Below are 21,076 nucleotides of genomic sequence, written 5' to 3'. Positions count from 1 at the left end.
CGTCATTTCAAGAGTATCTAACTTCTGCATTGTGATGTATTTCTGGGTGAAACAGGATAGACAGGTGGGACATAACGTTGGGAGGATTTTGATTTGAACATTGAAACCTGGGCATCTTAATGAATCTGAACTCTGTGCCGCTAAAAGTTAAAGATTGATTGATGGGTGGATCTCATGCTATTATCGGTTGAAATTGGTTGGTTCAAGCCCACGTAAGCACACGTCATATTTTGTTTTACAGATGGAAAACATGATTGGATTTTGATATAAAAATACAAAGAAAACATTTTTTTGTTATATTTTTTGCCATGTATTGTTAAATAGGTGCACAATATCACTGGGGATGTGATCTAAAACGGTTAAAAAGGCATTTTTCATTTCATCTCAACTTTAACATGGTAAACGTGGTATACCTGCAAAACATCAGCATTTTAGCATTGTCATTGTAAGCGTGTTAGCATGCTAATGTTAGCATTTAGCTTAAGCACTGCTATGCCCTACAGAGATAGTGTGGCTAGACTCATGAAGTAGGCTAGTATAATTAAATATAAAAGTGTGGTGGTCCTGAGGTGCAAAACACAACATTTCTCAAAACACAGTGACATTTCACAAAACATAACATTTCACAAAAAACATCAACATTTCTGAAATATTGTTGTTTCCTCAAATATTGTTGTGTTTTGTGAAATGTTGTTGTGTTTTGCACTTCAGTGCCACTGTATGAAAAAGGATTGTAATTTCTATGGTTACAAAAATGAGTCTGTGTCCCTTTAAGTAACCCGGAAGAAGAAGATGCGGCCCTAAACCGGATATTACCGAGAAACGGAGGTTAGAAGTTCTCTCTCACAGCCATCTTGGATATAACGTCCCAAGTCGGTGAGTATCTCCGCTGATAATCCAATATCATCCAGCTATTTTTCACATATTACCGTCCGTACCAACGGTTTCATACGTTTAAGTAAACAGCGGTCATCAGGCCGGTGTAGCTATTATTTACATTTCGTTTCTCTATGCGGTGATATTTGTGCCGTTGTACCGCCGATTACCGGTTCAAAATGGGCGAACATCATGACTACCAGCTCCTTAGCAGCCTGTCAGGGCCGCAGTGAACTGTGTGACAACTGGCTGGTTACTTTGATGAGTTCAGATTGTGGGGAATGTGATGTTATATTTGCTTATTAATTGATAGCTTTCCTCTGTTGAAGCTGACAGATCCTAACATCAGCTCAGTTAAACGTCGCTGTAATACAGACTGAGCTCTCAGGCTAAAGCGTGGTCACCTGTTCAACTAGTTCTGTCAACTGAGAGTCAACGTGAGAATTGGCTAACCCACTCAGTGTTATTGTGCTAAAGAAGCTATCCCAAATTACTACAAGAAGTTTGTATCTGCAGGTCTTAAAAGTCCTAACAGCATTGAATTATGTGTTCTCTTTAACAGTGGTTTTTAAAGTGGGGTCCCGGGACCCCCAGGGGTTTTTTAGGGGGTCCCCAGCAAAATGGGGAATAATTTATTTTCACTATAATTCCATTCATAAGTAACAGTGATAGGATATATGACTATTTTGGTCATGGGTTTCATACACTTTCTGTGATGAAATATCTAAAAAGCTCAAATCTTATCAGACGGGGGACTCTGGTATTAAATCTTATTAAATGGGGGTCTGTGGTGTAATTCATGTCAGCGTAGGGGGTCCATGACGTGAAAAAGTTTGAGAACCACTGTTCTATACAATGTTGAATATAGGATTTCTACTCATAGTGGTGTATTTTTACATTTGTACTGCTGACATTACTGAAGTATGGGAGCTGAGTACTTCTCCCATTGCTGTCTTTACTTGATACTTTGTCTAAATCATTCTCATGATATTAATGCTAGTAAAGTTGTTGAATATGACAGTACATACAAGAGATGTGCAGCAATAAATCACAATTTACTACCTTATACTATCAGAATTGGGGGAAAAAAATAAAGAATTGGAACCTGTTATCACCCAAAACTAACTTTTTTTAGTTGTTTGTGTTGATTTCTGATGCTGTCAAAGGGTTGTTTACATCAGCTATATCTGTAAAAACAGCAGGAAATGGGTAATTTGCATCTACAGGTCTTGAAAAGTCTTTAAAAACCTTGAGTTCCCTCAACAGAAAAGGCCTTAGCAGGTTTTAAAGAATCTTACATTTCCTGTCTAAAGGTCTTGAATATTTCCTCTTTCCAGCTGTAGACAGTAACATTAATTGTAAGTTGTACGTGTTTGTACTTCATAAATAATTGTAGGCCTTTTTGTCCCTACTGGTTTTCTCTCATTCTTAGAACAGCATGACAGTGAATAATGTATTAAATTACATTGTGTGTAGTATTTTACAAAGTCTTAAATTTAATTGTCTTTACTTCATTTTTTCTCACCAGCAACCATGCCTGGTGAAGCCACAGAAACGGTCCCAGTCACTGAGCAGGAGATGCAGCAGCCTCAAGTGGAGACTGGTTTGTATATTTTTATTTATCTTGCATGCAATGCTGCATATTGACTGTACTAACGGGGTCCTGGAGCTCAGAGAACGCGTGAATTGTTCAACAAATAGCCGTCTGTTGAAGGTAATTTGTCAAGTAGAGGATCAATATTGGATGATTATTTGGTTCGGGGAGTTGACTCAGCTGGCTGGACACTGAGTTGATGTAACAGGTGACATATTTTGATTGTCACTAGCCAGGTGTTGGGACATTTGTAACAGTTGTTTTCCCACTGAGGGATCTGCATTGGGTTAATATGGCTTGGCTTGAAAAGAGTAATCCAGGACCCCTCCTTTTTTTTTTTTTTCTTTTTTTTTTTTTTTTTTTTAAATTCACACAAACTCACAATGGCGTGTGGTGACTTGCACTGACAACTGGATCTAGCGCACAATGCATGGTGATGAGTGTGGTTTCCCTGTGCACAATAAATGCCTTGAAAACCCACTTTGTGTAGATGGGACGTAACCTTGTTAGCAATGGCACAGATCTTTGCATTGCGTATTTATTTTAGCCTCACCTGTAAAGCCTTATCATAGCAATATATATAGAAACCATTATTCTCAGTTGGAAAAATGTGGTTAGTTATTTACTTTCTAGCTGTATGTGATCAAACTATAACTTGGTGCCAGCACGACTTACAAAAAGGACTTACAAGTGCTGAAGAAGGAATGAAACAAAATGTGAAAATAGTGGACAGACTGTGAAAGTCATCATTGTGCATATTGTACGTGATGCTCTGTGACCAAAAATTAAGATAAGTGTTTTAATAAAGTGAAAAATAGATGACTGTTTTTCATGGTTTAGTTTTAGTCACTGTTGAGGTGGATATGTCAAGGAGGGTGTTGGAGGAAAAAATCCCAAAACAGTGAATCATAAGTGCTCAAATTTCAGCATAACTGTGCAATTGCACATACATCTGTATTAATTCTTGGGTGTCACTTTTTTACCAGTATGCACCAGTTTTCCACTAAAACTGTTTGTGGGAGGAGATGCTTGGCCAGGGGTGGGGCTCTGACTCGAACACCCAACTGATAAGTTGCAGTTAGCACCAGTGAAACAGCTAACAGGGCGGCTAGCCCGTCAGTCAGTAGTAGCTATCACTCTACAACCAAATGTAAAAATAGAAAAGAGGGTTCAGAGACATTCACTGCGCATGTACTGTTACTGGCTGACATTAAACTGCTGTGAGTTCGATTTGAAACCGTTTCCCAACATTTGTATGTGTGCAGCACAGATGAGACTTTCAAAGGAAGCAATTAATAGTCAATAACTTTGAACTTATTCATTCAACTCATAAGGGGATTTTTGAGTAGTCTGTAGTATTTAATAAATGTACAATGTAAAGATGAAGAGCAATAAGCTCCATAATCTACCCTTTTTATTTTTCCTTTAAAATGTAGTCTCAATTCTCACGTAGTCCATTTGAGATCTGAATTTGAATTTATTGATATATTTTTGACTATCAGAGTATTGCTCAGCCCCCATCATAAAGCACTACTGAAAAATACATCTTTGTAGTGCTTTAACTACAGTACATCTGTTAGAAAACTGACTAGAACTTAGAAAATACAGTTTTACTGTGAGAGCAGTGAAATACACATGGTGATTTAATTGTGGTTTGATTTGTACAGTCTGAATAGAGGTTTATTAATGTGACGATGCTTGTCAGCTTATTCATCAGGTAAAATAAACAGAGCTCAATATTTTACATTCTGTTCAGCCATGTGGGAGGAACTTGGTGAAAAATCGTGCTTGCAGTAGTAGCTGTACACTCGTTTGGACATTTTGTGTGCAAATACAAACTCCAAGGAAACAAAAGATGACAGATCCTATTATGCAACAGTCATCAGTAACTGACAATGTTACATGTTTGAGAGAGAACTTCTGACAATGATAAGGACAAATACTGATGCAACTTCAACCCCAGATGGATTAGTACTGTACATTATTCAAAATAAGTGTTGGGTCATTATTTCACAGGGATGTGATTGTGTTGGTGTCATGTGGACCAGAGCTCTTCTCTGACCATAAATGTTCTCATCTTTGAATAAAAGGCCTTTTACAATGGAGGAAGTGTAACTATTAAGTAATTACACCACATAGCCTTTTCCATAAAGCAGTATAGTAATGTACAATGCTGAACTGTCTAAATAATTTAGGATTTTAGTCAGTGTAGTCTAGTTTGTTGCTTTAAAAAGTGATCTTGGACTGTTAATGGATTTATAGCTTACCTTCATGTATGGGCTGTTTTGGACGATGGGTGGTCTTCCAGTGCTTATCTCACGTTTGGACACTGCATGGAGTTTGGGACATTGGGCACTTTTGTTTCTTTTGGAGAGCACCCAACACGCCCCCCTCCCCTACTTTGGCAAATCAAGAGCCATTTCCACATCACTGAACTTTTTTCCACAAACTCATCGTTTCTATTCACGTGTGGAGCACAATTCCCTTTTTCACAAAGTTTGTGTTGAGCTAGTAAAATTGCTCGTTAACTACTGTGACGGCCCTTCCCCCTGTTACTCCTCTTGCTCTTACTTCATCAGCTGCAGGAGTATTGAGTTCTTCTGCTCCTCCTGAGATGGCTGTTCCTTCAGTAAATAAGGCAATCCCATTGGAGAATCCTCCAGAAACCTCTATTCCTGCTCAAGAGATAGGCTCCCCTGAAGAAACTAGCATTCAGGCTACTGCCGATCAACCAAACGGTGTGGCTGCAGCTCAAGACATGACCAAGCAATCTGAAGAGACTGGGTTGGAGGCAACACCTGTCTCACCGCAAGGGGCGACTGCTGACCCAGCAGCTGATTTGCCTGTTCCTGAAGAGACCGTGCCTTCTGCTGAGGCTCCCGTTTCTTCCTCAGAGCCGCACATTCAGGAGGTAGCAGCTCCCCCTGAAGAGGTTCAAAATCAGGAGTCAGCTGTTGCTGCTGAAGAACCAGCCAGCCAAGAGGTTACACAGATATCCGTTAAAGAAGAGGCCACTGGAGAAGAGCCGGCAGCAGTGGCAGAAAAAATTCCTGATGATCCAAAACCATCTGCCTCCGAAGACGTCAGTGCAAACATTGAAGATGGGAAGACAACTGACGCACCAAAGACTGCGGAAGAATGCCAGAAGAATCTCTGCCCGGACGCAGCTCATGAAGTATTGCCTGGTGATGTGAACGTCGATGTGGCTACTCAAAATGAAAACGTAGACAAGAAGGAACCCGTTATACTTCTCTCCAAGGCCATTCAGTCGAAGGGGACTTCCAAATGTGAAGGTCCACCTCTTTCTACCCGCCACCTGTCAGGTTGGTTTATCTTTTTGTGAAAGGCAGACTCTCCTCTTCCCCATACTTTTTGTCCCCATCTTTGAAAAGAACCTTTGTGATTAGGTTCACTTCAACAAAGGTTTAATGTTTTCCATACAGTGCATATAGTTTGTCATATTTTTCAACATGAGAAAGTTGGCTAAATGGATTCATGCCATTCTGCTGCCTGTGTTAGTGTTTTCTGTCTGGATGGTTCATGACTTATTTTATAGTTAATATTGTTTTTGTCTGCATCTTTAATGCTGTAATATCTAAATGGATAGTTAACATTTTCTATTAGACTTATATAACCCTTGTCTGCAACTGATCATGTCTCCCTCATCACCAGTGAAGAATGTTGGTAATTTTAAAAAATGGAAAATAAATGAGTGTAGTTTGGCTAGGAACTGTTTTTGTTTCATTTAAGTTATTTGTATCCATTCTAATACATATTTGACATATTTTTAGAGACATTCAGTATGTCGCTCCTGCATTTCACTGCACATTGAGAAATGAGTGTCACAAATCTTGACCTGTTTGGCCAGGTGTTGGTCCGTTCTGCTTTGAGGCACCAGTTTAATGGTGCAATAGTAGTTGCATTTTTGCACTTGCTATGTCTGCGTAACATAGCCCTGTGCTGTGTGATATTTCATTGAGATGTGGTGATGTGCATTGCAAATACTTTTGTCTTTAGTGCATCCTGACTAAATATAGAATGCAGTTTTCTGTGTGGAAGTGGGTAGTATGTACCGTGCATTTTGAGTAGCAGTTTGCATCAAACTCTAAAGTTAGGTAGGTGTGTCCTTTTTCCTAACCCTAAGAAAGATGATTCCGTCTTGGTTTGATCGTTTAACCCGCATGAGCAAGCCTTCCACTTTCCCTTCAAAAATGTTTAAAGAATCTTTTTCTATTCAGCTACACCTCCTGCCCCAGCGCAGGCAGCTTCTGGCCCTGCTAAGCCCAAAGGCAAAGATGCCAAGAATGCAAAGGGCTCCTCTGCCCCAAAGGCTGTCCCTGGCAGAAGGAAACGCTCATCAATGTCTGCCTCCTCTTCCTCTCCCACCTCACCAAAATCTACTTCCTCAACCCCCCTGTCACCTGTGCAATCTCCCCTTGCTTCCTCACCTGCTAACCAGGGTAACCGCTCCGGTCCAAAAGTTGTCAAGGCTGGCAAACAAGGAAAAGCTAAGAAAGGAGAGGCATTTGTGCCTGCTCCTGCCCCTGTGGAGAGCAAGGTCACAGGAGCAAATGAAAAACCAGCAGTGTCTATCCCCAAGCAAGCTGCAGTTGAGGCTAAACCTGCCCCAGCTGAGCCAAAAAAATCCCCACCAGCTGCTACAAAGCCTGCTGCTTTTAAAGTTACCTCAAAGCCTGCTGTAGCTGCCCCAGTTTCATTTTCAGATACTATTGCTTCTAGCCCTCCCAAATCAGCTGAAGTTAAGGCACCTTTACCAAAAGCTGCTCCTGTTACTGCAGTAGCTGATGAGGATCTCCCTCCCCTTATCCCACCTGAGAAGCACGTTAAAATGCCAGTGTTTGTACCCCCTGTTGAGAAGGAGTGTGCAAAACCTGCTGCACCTGTTACTAAGGTTCCCAAAGCAGCAGCCCCAGTAAAATCTGCTCCAGTTGAAGGTGCTAAAGTGGTTGCTGAAGCTTTAGCTCTACCTGTTGAGGCTGTTAAACCTGTTGAAGCTCCTAAAACCGTTTCAAAGGCCAAACCTGTACCTATTAAGGCTGCTGCACCAGCAGTCAAAGTTGAAGCTGTTAAGGCAGCAGCCCCAGCCAAACCTGTTCCTGTTGAAGCTCCTAAACCAGTTGTTGAGGCCAAACCTGCTCCTGTTGAAGCTCCTAAACCAGTTGTTGAGGCCAAACCTGCTCCTGTTGAGGCTACTAAGCCAGCTGGTAAGGCCAAACCTGTCCCTGTCGAGGCTGCTGAACCTGCCCCTGTCGAGGCTGCTAAACCTGCCCCTGTCGAGCCTGCTAACCCTGCCCCGGTCGAGGCTGCTAACCCTGCCCCGGTCGAGGCTGCTAACCCTGCCCCGGTCGAGGCTGCTAACCCTGCCCCGGTCGAGGCTGCTAAACCTGCCCCGGTCGAGGCTGCTAAACCTGCCCCGGTCGAGGCTGCTAAACCTGCCCCGGTCGAGGCTGCTAAACCTGCCCCTGTCGAGGCTGCTAAACCTGCCCCTGTCGAGGCTGCTAAACCTGCCCCGGTCGAGGCTGCTAACCCTGCCCCGGTCGAGGCTGCTAACCCTGCCCCTGTCGAGCCTGCTAACCCTGCCCCTGTCGAGCCTGCTAAACCTGCCCCGGTCGAGGCTGCTAAACCTGCCCCGGTCGAGGCTGCTAAACCTGCCCCGGTCGAGGCTGCTAAACCTGCCCCTGTCGAGGCTGCTAAACCTGCCCCGGTCGAGGCTGCTAAACCTGCCCCGGTCGAGGCTGCTAAACCTGCCCCTGTCGAGGCTGCTAAACCTGCCCCTGTCGAGGCTGCTAAACCTGCCCCTGTCGAGGCTGCTAAACCTGCCCCTGTCGAGGCTGCTAAACCTGCCCCTGTCGAGGCTGCTAAACCTGCCCCTGTCGAGGCTGCTAAACCTGCCCCTGTCGAGGCTGCTAAACCTGCCCCGGTCGAGGCTGCTAAACCCGCCCCGGTCGAGGCTGCTAAACCCGCTCCGGTCGAGGCTGCTAAACCCGCTCCGGTCGAGGCTGCTAAACAAGTTGAAAAAACTAAATCTGCAAAGCCAGATGTAGAGGTTGTTAAGCCTGCTGCAGAACCTAAGCCAGCTGCCGCTGAGGTTACCGAGCCAGCCCCTGTAAAGGCTGCCGAGCCAGTTACTGAGGCCAAATTGGTTGAGGTTAAGGCTGGACCTGCTGAGGTTGCCAAGCCTGCTGTTCCAGCAGCCAAACCAGCAGCTGAGCCTTCATCCGCTCCCTTAAAACCTGCCTCTATTGAGCCTGCTGTTTCTGACGCAGCTCCCCGTAAACTCACATTTGCTGAGGCAGTTGCAAAACCTACCACTGTTAAACCTGAGGTTGAGGTAACTCCTTCTGAACCTGTCTCATCACCCAAACCTGCTCCCACACCTGCTAAAACCCCAGCCAAGGTGGAGCCTGTGATCAAGAATGACAAGGGTATTTTCTTCTTTCTTTCCTCCTGTGTGCTGTTTTTCCTACTATCGCTGCGTTTTTGGAACTGCTCAGATGCTTAAATGTGCTATTCTGTTAAAAAGCAAATAATGTGTAAGTAAGTATGCTCTTGCTTTGATGTAAAGTTTAACTCCTAACATGCTCCTAGTCGTTGAAATGGACGCTCCTGTTATTGGAAACAGTCGGTTCTGTTGTTGCATACTGTTAGCTACGTTGCAGTTTAATTTATGCAAATATATGATGTCTAATGAGGTTTTGTTGTTTTTGTTTTTTTTCAGCAGTGATGTGTAGTGTCAGTCTGATAAATGATATTGGATATTAGGGTGTTGCGTTCACATACTTGGAGTACACAATAATTTGGATTTGAGTTCATTATTATTGCAGTCTTTGTTAACTTACATGTTGGAATTGTCCACATGTTGGGTGGGTATAGTTCATCTCCAGTAACAACAAACATACTGTATTTTGAACCATTATTGACCAACCTGTTTTCCTTCCCCAGGATCAATGCAGCTTTTTTCCTGCATGAGCACATGTTTGAAACAGGTGGCATGTTGTGACTAAATTTTGGTCTCTGTCGGCGTTTTCTGTAGGATCCGGCACTGAGTCGGACAGTGACGACTCAGTCCCTGAGCTGGAGGAACAGGACTCTGCCCAGACACAGACACAGCAAGCTCAGGTGAGAATTTAGTCTGGTCTGGAATATTGTATTCACTGATACAGAATTTAACCTAAACAGAAAAGATCATTACAACATCTACTAGTGTCAAACATTTTGAGCAGATGTTTTTGGTCTTTTGACTCTTCAGTGATGATTTACACAGTGACTTTCGTTCTTCTGAGTCTCCTGAAGCCAGCCTTTCTGTCCTGAGAAGAGAAATTGTTAAAAGCATTTCAATGTTTTTGAGTTCATATCCAAACTTAATTCACATTTACTCGTTGACATTAAATGTGGATGAATATTCTGTCTCCTATAGCTTGCAGCAGCTGCTGAAATAGACGAGGAACCTGTCAGCAAAGCCAAACAGAGCCGCAGTGAAAAGAAGGCACGAAAGGTAATGATCTTGTTTTAATTACAGTATTTTTCTTTACTGCTTGCTTTTCTGCTTTCTTTCTTTTAGTTCAACTTGGCCACATTTGTAAAATATGACTTGTGTTTCTTACAGGCGATGTCAAAGCTTGGTCTCAGGCAGGTAACAGGGGTCACCAGAGTCACCATTCGCAAGTCAAAGAACATCTTGTTCGTCATTACCAAACCAGACGTCTACAAGAGCCCCGCATCAGACACATACATCGTCTTCGGTGAAGCTAAGGTATGTAGCCAGCAATGACGATAGCCTTCATTAGTCGTCTTGAGCCTTATAAGGATTATAATGGTTATATTGTCTTGTCTTAGCTTTTTATAAGGCAGCAGAACAGATTCATTGAGAGATTCAGGTCACGGTTACCATAGTGATAGTCAAAATAGTACAAAATGTCCTCAAATGTTATTGCCAAATGGTGTATTGATTTTTCATTTTACTGTGTGTGCACCCTAGATCGAAGATCTTTCCCAGCAAGCCCAGCTGGCTGCTGCAGAAAAATTCAAGGTACAGGGAGAAGCTGTATCAAACATCCAGGAAAACACACAGACGCCAACAGTACAGGAGGAGAGCGAAGAAGAAGAGGTAAGACTTTTTCATTCAGATGAAAAGGAGCTAAAACTAATGGGTGTTTCTTGTTTCATAATATGATGTAATACAAATCCCTCATTATTTTTATAGGTTGATGAGACCGGAGTCGAGGTTAAGGACATTGAACTCGTCATGTCACAAGCCAACGTGTCGCGGGCGAAGGCTGTACGCGCCCTGAAAAACAACAACAACGACATTGTCAATGCTATTATGGTAAGATATAAAAACCCTTTTTCAGTGGTAGTAAAGTGGAGTCTTTATTCAGCCATTTTAAATGGTTTGCTCAAATCTGAACTAATGTGTATGGAAAACTCTTCAGTGATGATTGATACAGTGACTTTCGTTCTTCTGAGTTTACTGAAGCCAACATTTCTGTCCTGAGAAGAGAGAAACTCTTTTAACATATGGGTCAAAAAGAATGTCTCGACACAAACGCTAACAAACCTTTTTTTTTGTTCCCTTTGCAGGAGTTGACGATGTAAGGGGACGCTGGCAACAAAGGGTCGAAGAGAGGTTGCTGATTTAATCTAAGCTCGTTTATACAATTTATACCCAAGATGGAAATAAAGTTGTGGCTTGATAAAATGAAATTTTGTTGTTTGTACTTCATTGGAAAAAATGGGAGGTTTTTTTTTTTTTTTTCATTGTGATTTGGTTACAAAGACTGATGAACCTGGTCAAGGTAGCAGTAAGTTGAGCTTCATTTGAACCCCAATCCTAGAATTTCAGAAAACGTTTATTTGTAATATCAATTCTACCAATCATAATTTTTTACCCACATATTCCTATATAGGGTCACAGGGTGCAGCAATACCAGTATTGCACTGGACAGGACACCAGTGTTTATACAGATTCCTCAAGTCAAATCCCAGTATTCACACCAAGGCTGAATTTTGAGCCTGTAGTGCTCCCAGGGAGCCACTGCGGTGTAGCAATCAAAATATATGAATTCAAAGTAATGATCATTTAATTTTGTGTGGGTGACACGGCTGGAAATCCAGTGTCAGTTCATCTGGTTTCAGAGTGCCTTGGGCCTGATTTGATCTTTAACACACCCAATACCAGGCAGAGGTGAGTTGGCGTATCTTATTAGCACAGATAAGTAGCAGTCAAATCAGAAATATGCCGTCTCGAAGGATTGCAAGTCACACCTCAATTCTCGTGCTTTGAAAAATCAGGATGAACGTGGGAGTGTACAGCTCACTGTCTTAGAGCAAGCTGAAATGAAATGTTTGCCTGCTTCATTATCTGCAAAAGTTGATTCTGTGTCAAGATGGCTGCTGAACTGTCTCCATTTTGTCTCAAATGCCAATACAAAAAGGCTCAATTTTCTCACTGGGAGAAATAAGTAAGTGCTGAGTATGGACATCCTCTATAATGGTTAGCTGTAGTACCACAAAGCCTCATATTTATATTATAATTCTCTCAAACTGAATCCCTCATGAGACAGATCAAAACAAATTTCCTCAATCATTAAAGCAGAGGCTAAGATATCCTGACATTTTCTATCCATTGGATGAGTTGAGCTCCAAAAATGTTGGATCCTACACTTCCCATAATGCAACTTGATAGCACTCATTCAGTTAGACCCTCCCTTTCTGGTAAATGCTCATGTCTTTCTATCTTCCCAGCGGAAATGCAGGTTTTCTGTTTAAAAAATTGTTGTCCCAAAGACCAGGCTGACAAACCTGATGGATGTCACTTCAATTATTTCCTCAGTTTTGACAAATCTCCCTCCAGAACTACAGAATAACAATATTAAAGACTAACTTTGATGTGTTAAATCATCAGAGTTCACATTTAAAAACACTTCATAGCATCTACACGCTCATCCTGCAGCCAAGCAGGTAATTTATCTTATTTAGGCTAGTTAGATGTCTTCTTGTACAGTTTTGTTGCACTTGTTAGGTCGGGACAGACAGCCTCGTATCTTTATGACTCTTTTAATCACTGGTTTATGGAGTTTGGTGACTTCATCAAAGCTCCGAGTGTTTTATGCAACACCCCCCAAAAAAACCTGCCTTCTTTTGAGATGGTAAAGCTTTGGTTCATCTTTGGGACTTCCAGTCTGCAGCTGGACCATGTCGGCACAGGTGGAAATCTGACAATACAAATGTGAAGGCCCACAGTTAATGGGAGACTGAGAATGGAGGGCATAACAAGCATAAATCTGGTAAAAAGACAAATGAAAAATTATAATGGAAAAGATACAAACATAGTTGGGAATGTGTAGAAAATCCTGCAGGGAGAATATGAAATAAAAATTGGTGCTATTAAGACAAAATGGGAACAAAAGTAAGATGAAGAATGGAAACGGATGTTTAATGAGGTTCAGAAAACTACAAATCTAAACTCTGGAGGAACTGTGGTGAAATTAGGGCAAACAATATGCATCTTTTTCTTTTTATTCCTGTGAGTCTTTGAATAAATTTTGTTAGCAAATGTTGCAGTTAATAGAGGAAGTTATCAAAAACAAACAAACATTGTATTTCAAAGCAGAGTATATTCTACAGTGAAAATCCCCAGGTGGATTTAGTGAAGATGAAAATTATTTATTGAGAATCCTGAGAATCACAACACTGAAGCAAATTACAAGAAGAAGGAGGTGGATAAAGACTTAACTAGCTGGAAAAGCACAATTCAACAGATACAATTTATGGAGAAAATGACTCAAAAAAATAAGAAATATGGGGGATGCATTTGAAAAAAGATGGATTCTGGTGACATAAAGTTATAACTATGCATGAAGAATAAAAGTTATGTATCAACTTGTCCACTTTTTGCAATTAGTCAGATGATTTTTACTTTATCCTCTGTGCCTAGCTATAAGTTCCTGTTCTGTTCAATATACATGTCTACATAAATGATGTAGCTATATTTTCTTATATGTATAGAAGGATTATTGTATGTTATATCAAATCTAGTATTAATTGAATGTACCTTTTTTAAAAGTTGAATTCTGCTTTGCCTTTTCTGTTAAGATAACTTCTATATCATAAATTGTTGAAAGTGGAAAACAACATGAAAACAACTAAAGTATTAAAAGAAGAAGACAATCATTTGGTCATCATTTAATCATTTGAAGGGCACACATTCACCAAAGACAAAAAGAGGAAGGGAGGATGTGAGATGCCCATTGTATTTATGAAAATTTCTATTTATCTTTCCACTATCATTTTGATGACTGAGTCACTCAAAGTAGCCATTCAGATTAGATGACTACAATGTACACTTTAGAATCGACAACTGCATTTATTAATATTGTGTTTTGTCCTTTTTTTCCTAACACTTACTGCTACACAAGTGAGCGACACTAGAAAGTAGATTAACCTTTCAACAAATAGGATTACAGCCTTAAATATGCATCTGGATTACTGTCATGCCTTTTCTTGTATATTCTTTTGTGTAATTATCTAATGTTTGCCTGTTTGTCTGTAACAGTCTTGGTAAAAGTTGCAATATTTTAAACGCTAGGTTCACAATTTTTCCAAGTCAGGTGTCCATATGAACCCTGAAAGAGGTTTTCCTCGCTGTAATCATTCCTCCTGTTCATACTGGCTATTAAAAGATCCCCTTCCAATGCACTTTCAATGTAAGTGATGGAGGCCAAAATCCAGTGTGTCCACAAGTCATTTTGTGCAAAAATGCATTTAAAAGTTTATCTGAAGCTTATATGAGGCTTAAGCAGTCTGGGTTAGTCATATCAAGTGGATATCTGCCATTTACAGTCTTTTTAGCATCAAATTCCTTCTTTGTGTTTCCTCGGACAGTGTTTCCCTGTTGAGCTGCGATGGAGGCATAGTTACAAAAAGAGGGACTTTAGCACTAAAAAGACTGTAACATTGAAAGGTATCTACTTGATTTGACTAATTTGGATGGCGGAAGCTTCATATTAGCTTCAGATAAACTTTTAAATACATTTTTTTGCACAGAATGAGGACTGTAGATTTTGTCCCCCATCACTTACATTGTAAGTGCATTATGAAGGGATCTTCTAATGGTCATTATGAACAGAAGGAATGATTACAGCCAGAAAAACCTATTTCAGTGTTCATTTTGGCACCTGACTATTGTTTAAAGAGAGAGTTGAAAAATCATGAACCTATCCTTTAAAGTGCTATAAAATATATTGTAATGTAAAATACTGTGCAGTACAATTTTGTGCATTTTCCTTAAACCCCCCAGACTCATCCTTAAATTGTTCGGGGATAAGGGATAAGATTATTTGAGGCTGGGTGGGGACCATGGCAAAGCACATTAAATGTATTGAAGTCCAGGGCAGATCACACGCCGCCTCCCTCACATCGCCCACAGCCGTGACTGAAAGCTCTAGAAACGTCTCGTACGCTGTAGCTGCGTCAGAACTGCAATTCTCATCCTGTTGTACGCAAGAAGATCCGGCGTACAGTCCACAAGCTAGAGGCGTTTGCATTGGTTGTGTGTGGGCAGCATTTCCTTCTTTTTTACAGGCATTTCTATTCTTTCCAGAAGGCTGTTTTATCAGTGAAAAAGAAGCTCACTTTCACGCCGACATGTAAGTTGTGGGAAGTGTAAAAATGGTGGGGAAAAAGGTGATAATACAAACTGAGTAGCCAGTTTAGCTAACGTTAGCCGTCCGACAACATGCTTCGGCCAAGGCGGGAGGTTGGCCTTACCTCAGTGAACTGTGAGCTAACGGGAACACGCTGCCTAGCTGGAATTTCATATAATGGGTTTTTTAAAAAAGCCTTAGGCACCATCAGAGTTATTGTAGCAGAACAGGTTTCGCTGCGTTAGCTGTAAAGACAGTTACGTTTACTTTACGTTATTTCATGTGTCAGGTGCACCGCATGGCTTCACTAACGTCAATGCTGTTAGCTCGGCTAGCAGAGTGTTCATTTAAGTGCTTCATACAAGGCTATCGTTAGATTAGCATGTGGTCTGTGCCAGCAATCATGACTTAAGCGTTATACAGAAAATGTGGGATGTGTTATGACAACAGCGAAGCCAAGTGTTATTAATCTTTGGCGGATTTATAGTGTAGTTATGAGGGAGAGAGCAACAGCGTTTGTATTCAACGCTAGCGCCCATCCACCGCCTTGGTTGCCCCTCGATCATTTGTAAGAGGATTTGAAAGCTAAAGAGGCCATCATCATTTCAGTGCATAGAGGAGAAAGGTGCTAATAAACATAACGCTAGAGTTTAAGTAATGGCTACAACTCGTGTGACTTGCATAAAATGAATCGAAACATCAATTAACGCGGATGTGAGTCGTTATAGATGAGTGGTAACCACTGATATGTACTGAAGATGTGTTTCTCATTGATGTAGTTGACGGTAAGTTTGTATTAATGGAGGAGCAATCATATATCATTTAATAAGGTTTAAAGGAGGGGTGCATAATTTTTCAAGTATGTCTTAAAACAACATTGAAATAGTTTTTTATTGCCATAATCATTCCCCCTGTTCATATTGGCTATTAGAAGATACCTTCATAATGCACTTATAATGTAAATGATGGGGGCCACAAGTCTCCTTTTGTGCAAAAATCTATTTGAAAGTTTATCTGAAGCTAATATGAAGCTTCAGCCATCCAAATGAGTCAAGATATCTTTCAACGTTACAGTCTTTTTGGTGCCAAAGTCTCTCTCTTTGTTACTATACTTCCATTTGATATGACCAATTCAGACTGACGAAGCCTCTTATAAGTTTCATATAAACTTGCATTTTTGCACAAAGTGACTGTGTGGACACACTGCATTCCGGCCCCCACCACTTACATTGAAAGCACATTTTGAAGTGGATCTTTCTTCAGCAAGTATGAACAGGAGGACTGATTACAGCGTGGAAAACCTCTTTCGGTTTTCGTTCGGGCACCTGACTTGTTTTAAGGCAGACTTGAACAATTGTGAATCATGAATGAGCATGAATTCTTCCCTCATATCTTGCATTAACTGTATTAGTGGGTATTACTAATTGGATTGAGCATCACTATTTATTTTATGATGAATTTGGTATATTAGTCACACCAAAGTACTTTAAAAAAACCTGATTATAACTTTGGCATCGACAGGTTAAAAGCAGTACAATAATATTCATCGTTTCTAGGAAAACCTGAGGTGAACCCATGCAAAATATATTGACTTTTAGTGAGCACAGATGTTTTACTTTTGAGGTGTCTTGATACAGGATCACACCGTGTAACTGGATTCTGTGTGGCAACCTGATACACAGGCTTTTTTTTGCCCACCTGTTACCTGTACTGGTGACCTGTATCATGTATTTTTTATGAAAATTGTGGCGCTGATGAGCTGCACTATGTACTTTTACAAAAAATGGGAAAGGGTAAAAATTTTCAAGTCATTGTTGCTTATTTTTGGACCAGATCCTAACATTGTGTAAAGCTCTGGCTAAAAGTACCAAGATCTGTGCTCTAAATGAACATTGTGAATTACAACTGGCCACACATTTTGTTTACAAAACCATTCATGCTGTAAAACCATTAAGCGTTGAGCTCTCCAACATGCTATTGATGTTTTGACATCTTCTGTTTCTTCACAGGCATCCAGCAACTGCCAAGTGGTACGACAGGAGGGACTCTGTTTTTATAGAGTTCTGTGTGGCAGACAGCAAAGATGTTAAAGTCAATTTTGATAAAACAAAGTGCGGTTTCAGGTACGTTTGCCTCATGCTGGCTGTTTAAAACAAACTATCAAGAGCAGTATCCAATGAGAGTGCAACGTGAAGCAGGAGGCAGCGGACACACACACACTCCAAACTAAAATAGCACAGTCAATTATTTTATTAATTAACAGGAAGCATTGAATGAGCTGCAAGAGTGACACAGTAGGATGCTTCAAAAACATGCAGAAAATGCTGATCAAGATAACAAGTGTGAAGTTGCACGCCTTTTTATTATTACGCTTAGTTGAATGCCAAGTTCATCAGAACACAAACCACAACTAACGCCCTGTTTGTTATTGCATTTGGATTAAGTATGGCACTCTAATTCTTTTTCGTTTTATTTCACGTCTCATGTTATTGTTAAATATCACGATTGCTTGGATTTGCTCCTTTCATGGGTTTTTAAAGGTGGAGTAACCTTGTTATCAGTGCACCTCATTTGGGAGAAGTTTTGTACACACTCACATCAACATGATAACAGTTTGGGACAAAAAATGTCTCTGGTGTGAGCAGCACAGCAGTTCTGAGATTTTTGAAAGTCCTGTGGTCTGCACTTGGCTTGACCTCTGTTTGTTGTTTCGTTCCTCCCAGAATTTTAACTGTCTCTTCTTTTTCCTCAGTTGTCTTGGTGGAACTGACAATGTCAAACACGAGAATGAAATAGAACTTTTTGAAGCCATTGATGAAAATGTAAGTTATAACAAGTTATCGTCTGAATCATTGTTTTAGGACATTTAGCCAGTACCGCGGATTGCATTGCACGAAATGTATCCAAAAATTAACCATACATTGGTGTTTTCTTTCCTCCTAAACACAGGAATCCAAACATAAACGCACAGATCGCTCAGTGTTGTGCTATCTACGAAAAGCGCAGCCAGGGAAGGCGTGGCCGAGGCTAACAAAAGAGAAGGCAAAGGTCAGAAACGCACAAGCAAACCGTTCTTAAATATAAAGGACAGCGTGTGTCATAAATTTGGCTTGAAATGTTAATCGTTAACAGTGCGATACAGTCAGCCGAAACTAAAATGTCACAAATTAGGTTGTTTAAATGCATCTCATTGCTATTATGAGGAATTTTAATTTTTGTGTCTCTACAGCTGAGTTGGCTCAGTGTTGACTTCAACAACTGGAAAGACTGGGAGGATGATTCAGATGAGGAGATGGGCAACTTCGATCAATTCTCAGATGTAAGCACTGTTCATTGACTAGTATCAGTTAAAATTCATCATTACTTTAAAGAGGTAAATGTTTGACATAATTAGGAGCTTTTTCCATATTATTGTATCAGCTGTTATACCATCAATCAAAATAATAAACAGGCCCATCCAAAAAAGCCCAGAATGGCATTTTGACCAGGCCCAAAGTGTAAGAGATAATGTTACAGAATATAGCGATGACTCCTAAAGATGTCTCAAGGTTGTTTTTTAACATCTTTTTTATTTCAGTCATATAATACAAGGACGATACAGAGTCTCAAGTTGATGTTTATGTTTGTTTTCCAACATAACACAACTGAATATTGCACACTTGGCATGAAATAGTCCTAATTTGTATTCTAGTGAAGTACAGTTTTCAAGTTGAAAAAGGACAAAAAGTAGGAGTGCCCAAGCTCCCCAATTCACGTTCAGCTTGGAACCTTTTTTTGCATGTCATTCCCTCCTCTCTCTCTCTCTTTTAATTTCCTGTGATCTCTCCACTGTTGCTAAAAGAAAACAGCACTGGTATCAGAAGGGTGCTTGTTGTTGACATGTAACATAATTGGTACTAGGAGACAAAGCGTGATGCATCTCCACTGTCTAATCTTATTAAGTAGGAAAGTGCATCAACATGCTCTGTCATTCCAGCTGTAGTCGATTCATTCTGTCATCATGACAAATGACATTATTGAAGTACAGTATGAACCAAGTTTAAACTTAGAGAGATGCAAAAGATTTTCCACCATTGTCTTACTTCGGGTGCCTGGGTTTAAGAAGCATTTAAGAAAAGTAAATGACTCTTTTGGTGTAATATTACAGATGATGAACAACATGGGAGGTGAGGATGACCTACCCGATCTAGACGGTGCAGATGACGTAAGAATCCTTTTTTTACCCCCTTTTTATTTGCTTTCTAAGCAGTTGGCTTATATGCAGTAATGAAAACGGATCATTAAATTTAGGCTTATTGTAGTGAACTCCTGTTGAACCTTATGCAACATTTCTCCACTTCATCTTTTACCTTTTGTCTTTTTTAGGACGAGTCTGCAGATAGCGACGACGAGAGTAAGTATTAATGAGCCTTTACAACAACTTTATAGGATGACTACGACCTTTTTGATAAGTAGTTTTTTTGTTCTGATGGAAGGTTTTAATTTTTTTTTTTTTTCTGTTTGACTTTACTTTCAGAAATGCCAGATTTGGAGTAGAAAGACTGTAAGACTCTGGAAAGAAAATGGAAGAACAGACGGCAAGAAGAATCAAAACAAATGTATATCTTGAAAATCGAAGGCAGTGACAAACAACTGTACATATGAGTCAGTAGCCATATTTAAAATCCATAGCCTCAGCTCCAAACTCTTGACCGATCAGTCCACTGAAGGTTGATATGCATGGTATTGTACAGAGCAGCTATCTCCACTTCCATTTGCTGTACTGCACCTTTTTGGGTATCTCGTTTTACTGTTAAATATTACAACTAAGCACACATTATTTGTTGGAAAAGCTGTATAGTTGTCCTCAACTGAGCAATACGTGTTAAGAGATTTACAACTTGTTTTCAAATAAACTGTGGTTAAAAATGATAAGGCCCACCCATTCCCAATGTTGTGGTTTTAAGTTAGTCGACCAGTGTAGTTTCTCATGATTTTAAGAAGACACTAGCTATGTACATCTGAGAATTAGATGCGTTTACTGATTGGGTTCCTCTAAAGCCTTCCATGTGCCGTGAATTAGATATCCAGGAAGCCAGTCTTTGTTTCTGTAGCTTAACCTTCCAGCTTACATGTTTCCCTTTACTTATTGTTTAATGTATGTGAAATTGGAATCATTGCAGAAATATTTGCATCTTCCCACTGATCATCTGGTAATTTGAATGAATCCCACACAGTCAGTATCTTAACAGTTCCTCTCTCCATACCCGCCTAACATGCACACTCACGTTAAGACTGAAGAAGCAAGATGAAATGTTTTGCAGCTGATATAAAGAGGCTTGAAGCTCGGTTGGGCCTCAACATCATGTGGTTCGTTGCTATCCTCCAGGTTCTTTCCGTTTGTTCATCTAGAGTAGATCCTCCCTTGTCGGCGAGGGAGTGTCGGAAAGATATGGCGACATGTAATGACCAAATTATATTTGCACTGTCAATAAAATGTAAGGGGAGACAAGTAATGTTGAATTACAGTGGAAATTCTTTTTTTATTGTCTACATCTTTCTAATAAACTGTTTAAGAATCATTTTCAATGAGTTTTTTTTTTTTTCTTAATGACATCTGATTTATTTATACAAGTGTGACTTTCTGTCAAAAGGAGGGTCAGTGATGGTGGGTTTCAACCCCCCACAAATATCACTGGGAATTAAACATTTTTTGGATAGAAGACATGATTTTAAATTCAATACAACACCTCTGCCATAGATTTTTCTTTGATTAAGTTTATACATTATTAGTTTTTGTTAACACTGTCAGAAAGGTAATAATTCTAATTTGTTATTGAGGTTGTAGTTGGTGGTGGTGGTAGTGTACTGGAGTGAATATATTGTATTGAAAAGTGTTCCCAATATTTTGCACCCCTCATGTATGTTAATAGGGTGGACAGAATATTAGGAACTCTTCTAT

At 40.3% G+C, this 21,076-nt stretch overlaps 2 protein-coding genes and 2 non-coding genes across 5 annotated transcripts; all 4 read left to right on the top strand.

Moving 5' to 3' along the window:
* Positions 1–767: 767 nt before the first annotated feature.
* naca (nascent polypeptide associated complex subunit alpha) lies at positions 768–11,194 on the top strand. Of its 2 annotated transcripts, none has more exons than XM_044352308.1 (9): positions 768–876; positions 2,405–2,479; positions 6,709–7,695; positions 9,525–9,610; positions 9,909–9,986; positions 10,098–10,244; positions 10,470–10,598; positions 10,695–10,817; positions 11,072–11,194. In XM_044352308.1, exons 2-9 carry the CDS (start codon positions 2,410–2,412, stop codon positions 11,084–11,086), a joined length of 1,635 nt encoding a protein of 544 aa, XP_044208243.1. In that variant the 5' UTR covers positions 768–876; positions 2,405–2,409; the 3' UTR covers positions 11,087–11,194. The 2 variants fall into 2 exon arrangements, with proteins under 2 accessions (XP_044208243.1, XP_044208244.1); XM_044352309.1 differs by lacking the exon at positions 6,709–7,695 and adding an exon at positions 5,050–5,793 and having other exon boundaries at positions 769–876.
* LOC122983249 lies at positions 9,734–9,807 on the top strand. The gene has a single exon (XR_006403640.1). It is a non-coding gene; the product is annotated as a small nucleolar RNA SNORD59 (small nucleolar RNA).
* Positions 10,917–10,990, top strand: LOC122983248. The gene has a single exon (XR_006403639.1). It is a non-coding gene; the product is annotated as a small nucleolar RNA SNORD59 (small nucleolar RNA).
* Positions 11,195–14,833: 3,639 nt separating the features above from the next.
* On the top strand, positions 14,834–20,696 carry LOC122982762 (prostaglandin E synthase 3-like). Its single transcript, XM_044352315.1, has 8 exons — positions 14,834–15,138; positions 17,145–17,258; positions 17,888–17,957; positions 18,085–18,183; positions 18,365–18,454; positions 19,283–19,339; positions 19,501–19,528; positions 19,652–20,696. Exons 1-8 carry the CDS (start codon positions 14,849–14,851, stop codon positions 19,669–19,671), a joined length of 768 nt encoding a protein of 255 aa, XP_044208250.1. The 5' UTR covers positions 14,834–14,848; the 3' UTR covers positions 19,672–20,696.
* The last annotated feature ends 380 nt before the right edge of the window (positions 20,697–21,076 follow it).

The sequence above is a fragment of the Thunnus albacares genome, chromosome 5, assembly GCF_914725855.1.
Source record: "Thunnus albacares chromosome 5, fThuAlb1.1, whole genome shotgun sequence".
NCBI classification, from domain to species: Eukaryota; Metazoa; Chordata; class Actinopteri; order Scombriformes; family Scombridae; genus Thunnus; species Thunnus albacares.
Note: the sequence above shows the minus strand (reverse complement) of the source record. Positions and strands in the feature narration are given on the sequence as shown.

Bases quoted from the DNA above. Each gene is read 5' to 3' on its own strand.
- naca (XM_044352308.1), top strand. From the start codon at position 2,410: ATGCCTGGTGAAGCCACAGAAACGGTCCCAGTCACTGAGCAGGAGATG. The intron at 9,987-10,097 runs GTAATGATCTTG...TGTTTCTTACAG, and splicing joins GTGAAAAGAAGGCACGAAAG to GCGATGTCAAAGCTTGGTCT. The intron at 10,245-10,469 runs GTATGTAGCCAG...TGTGCACCCTAG, and splicing joins TCGTCTTCGGTGAAGCTAAG to ATCGAAGATCTTTCCCAGCA.
- LOC122982762 (XM_044352315.1), top strand. From the start codon at position 14,849: ATGGCAAAGCACATTAAATGTATTGAAGTCCAGGGCAGATCACACGCC. The intron at 15,139-17,144 runs GTAAGTTGTGGG...GTTTCTTCACAG, and splicing joins GCTCACTTTCACGCCGACAT to GCATCCAGCAACTGCCAAGT. The intron at 17,259-17,887 runs GTACGTTTGCCT...CTTTTTCCTCAG, and splicing joins AAAACAAAGTGCGGTTTCAG to TTGTCTTGGTGGAACTGACA.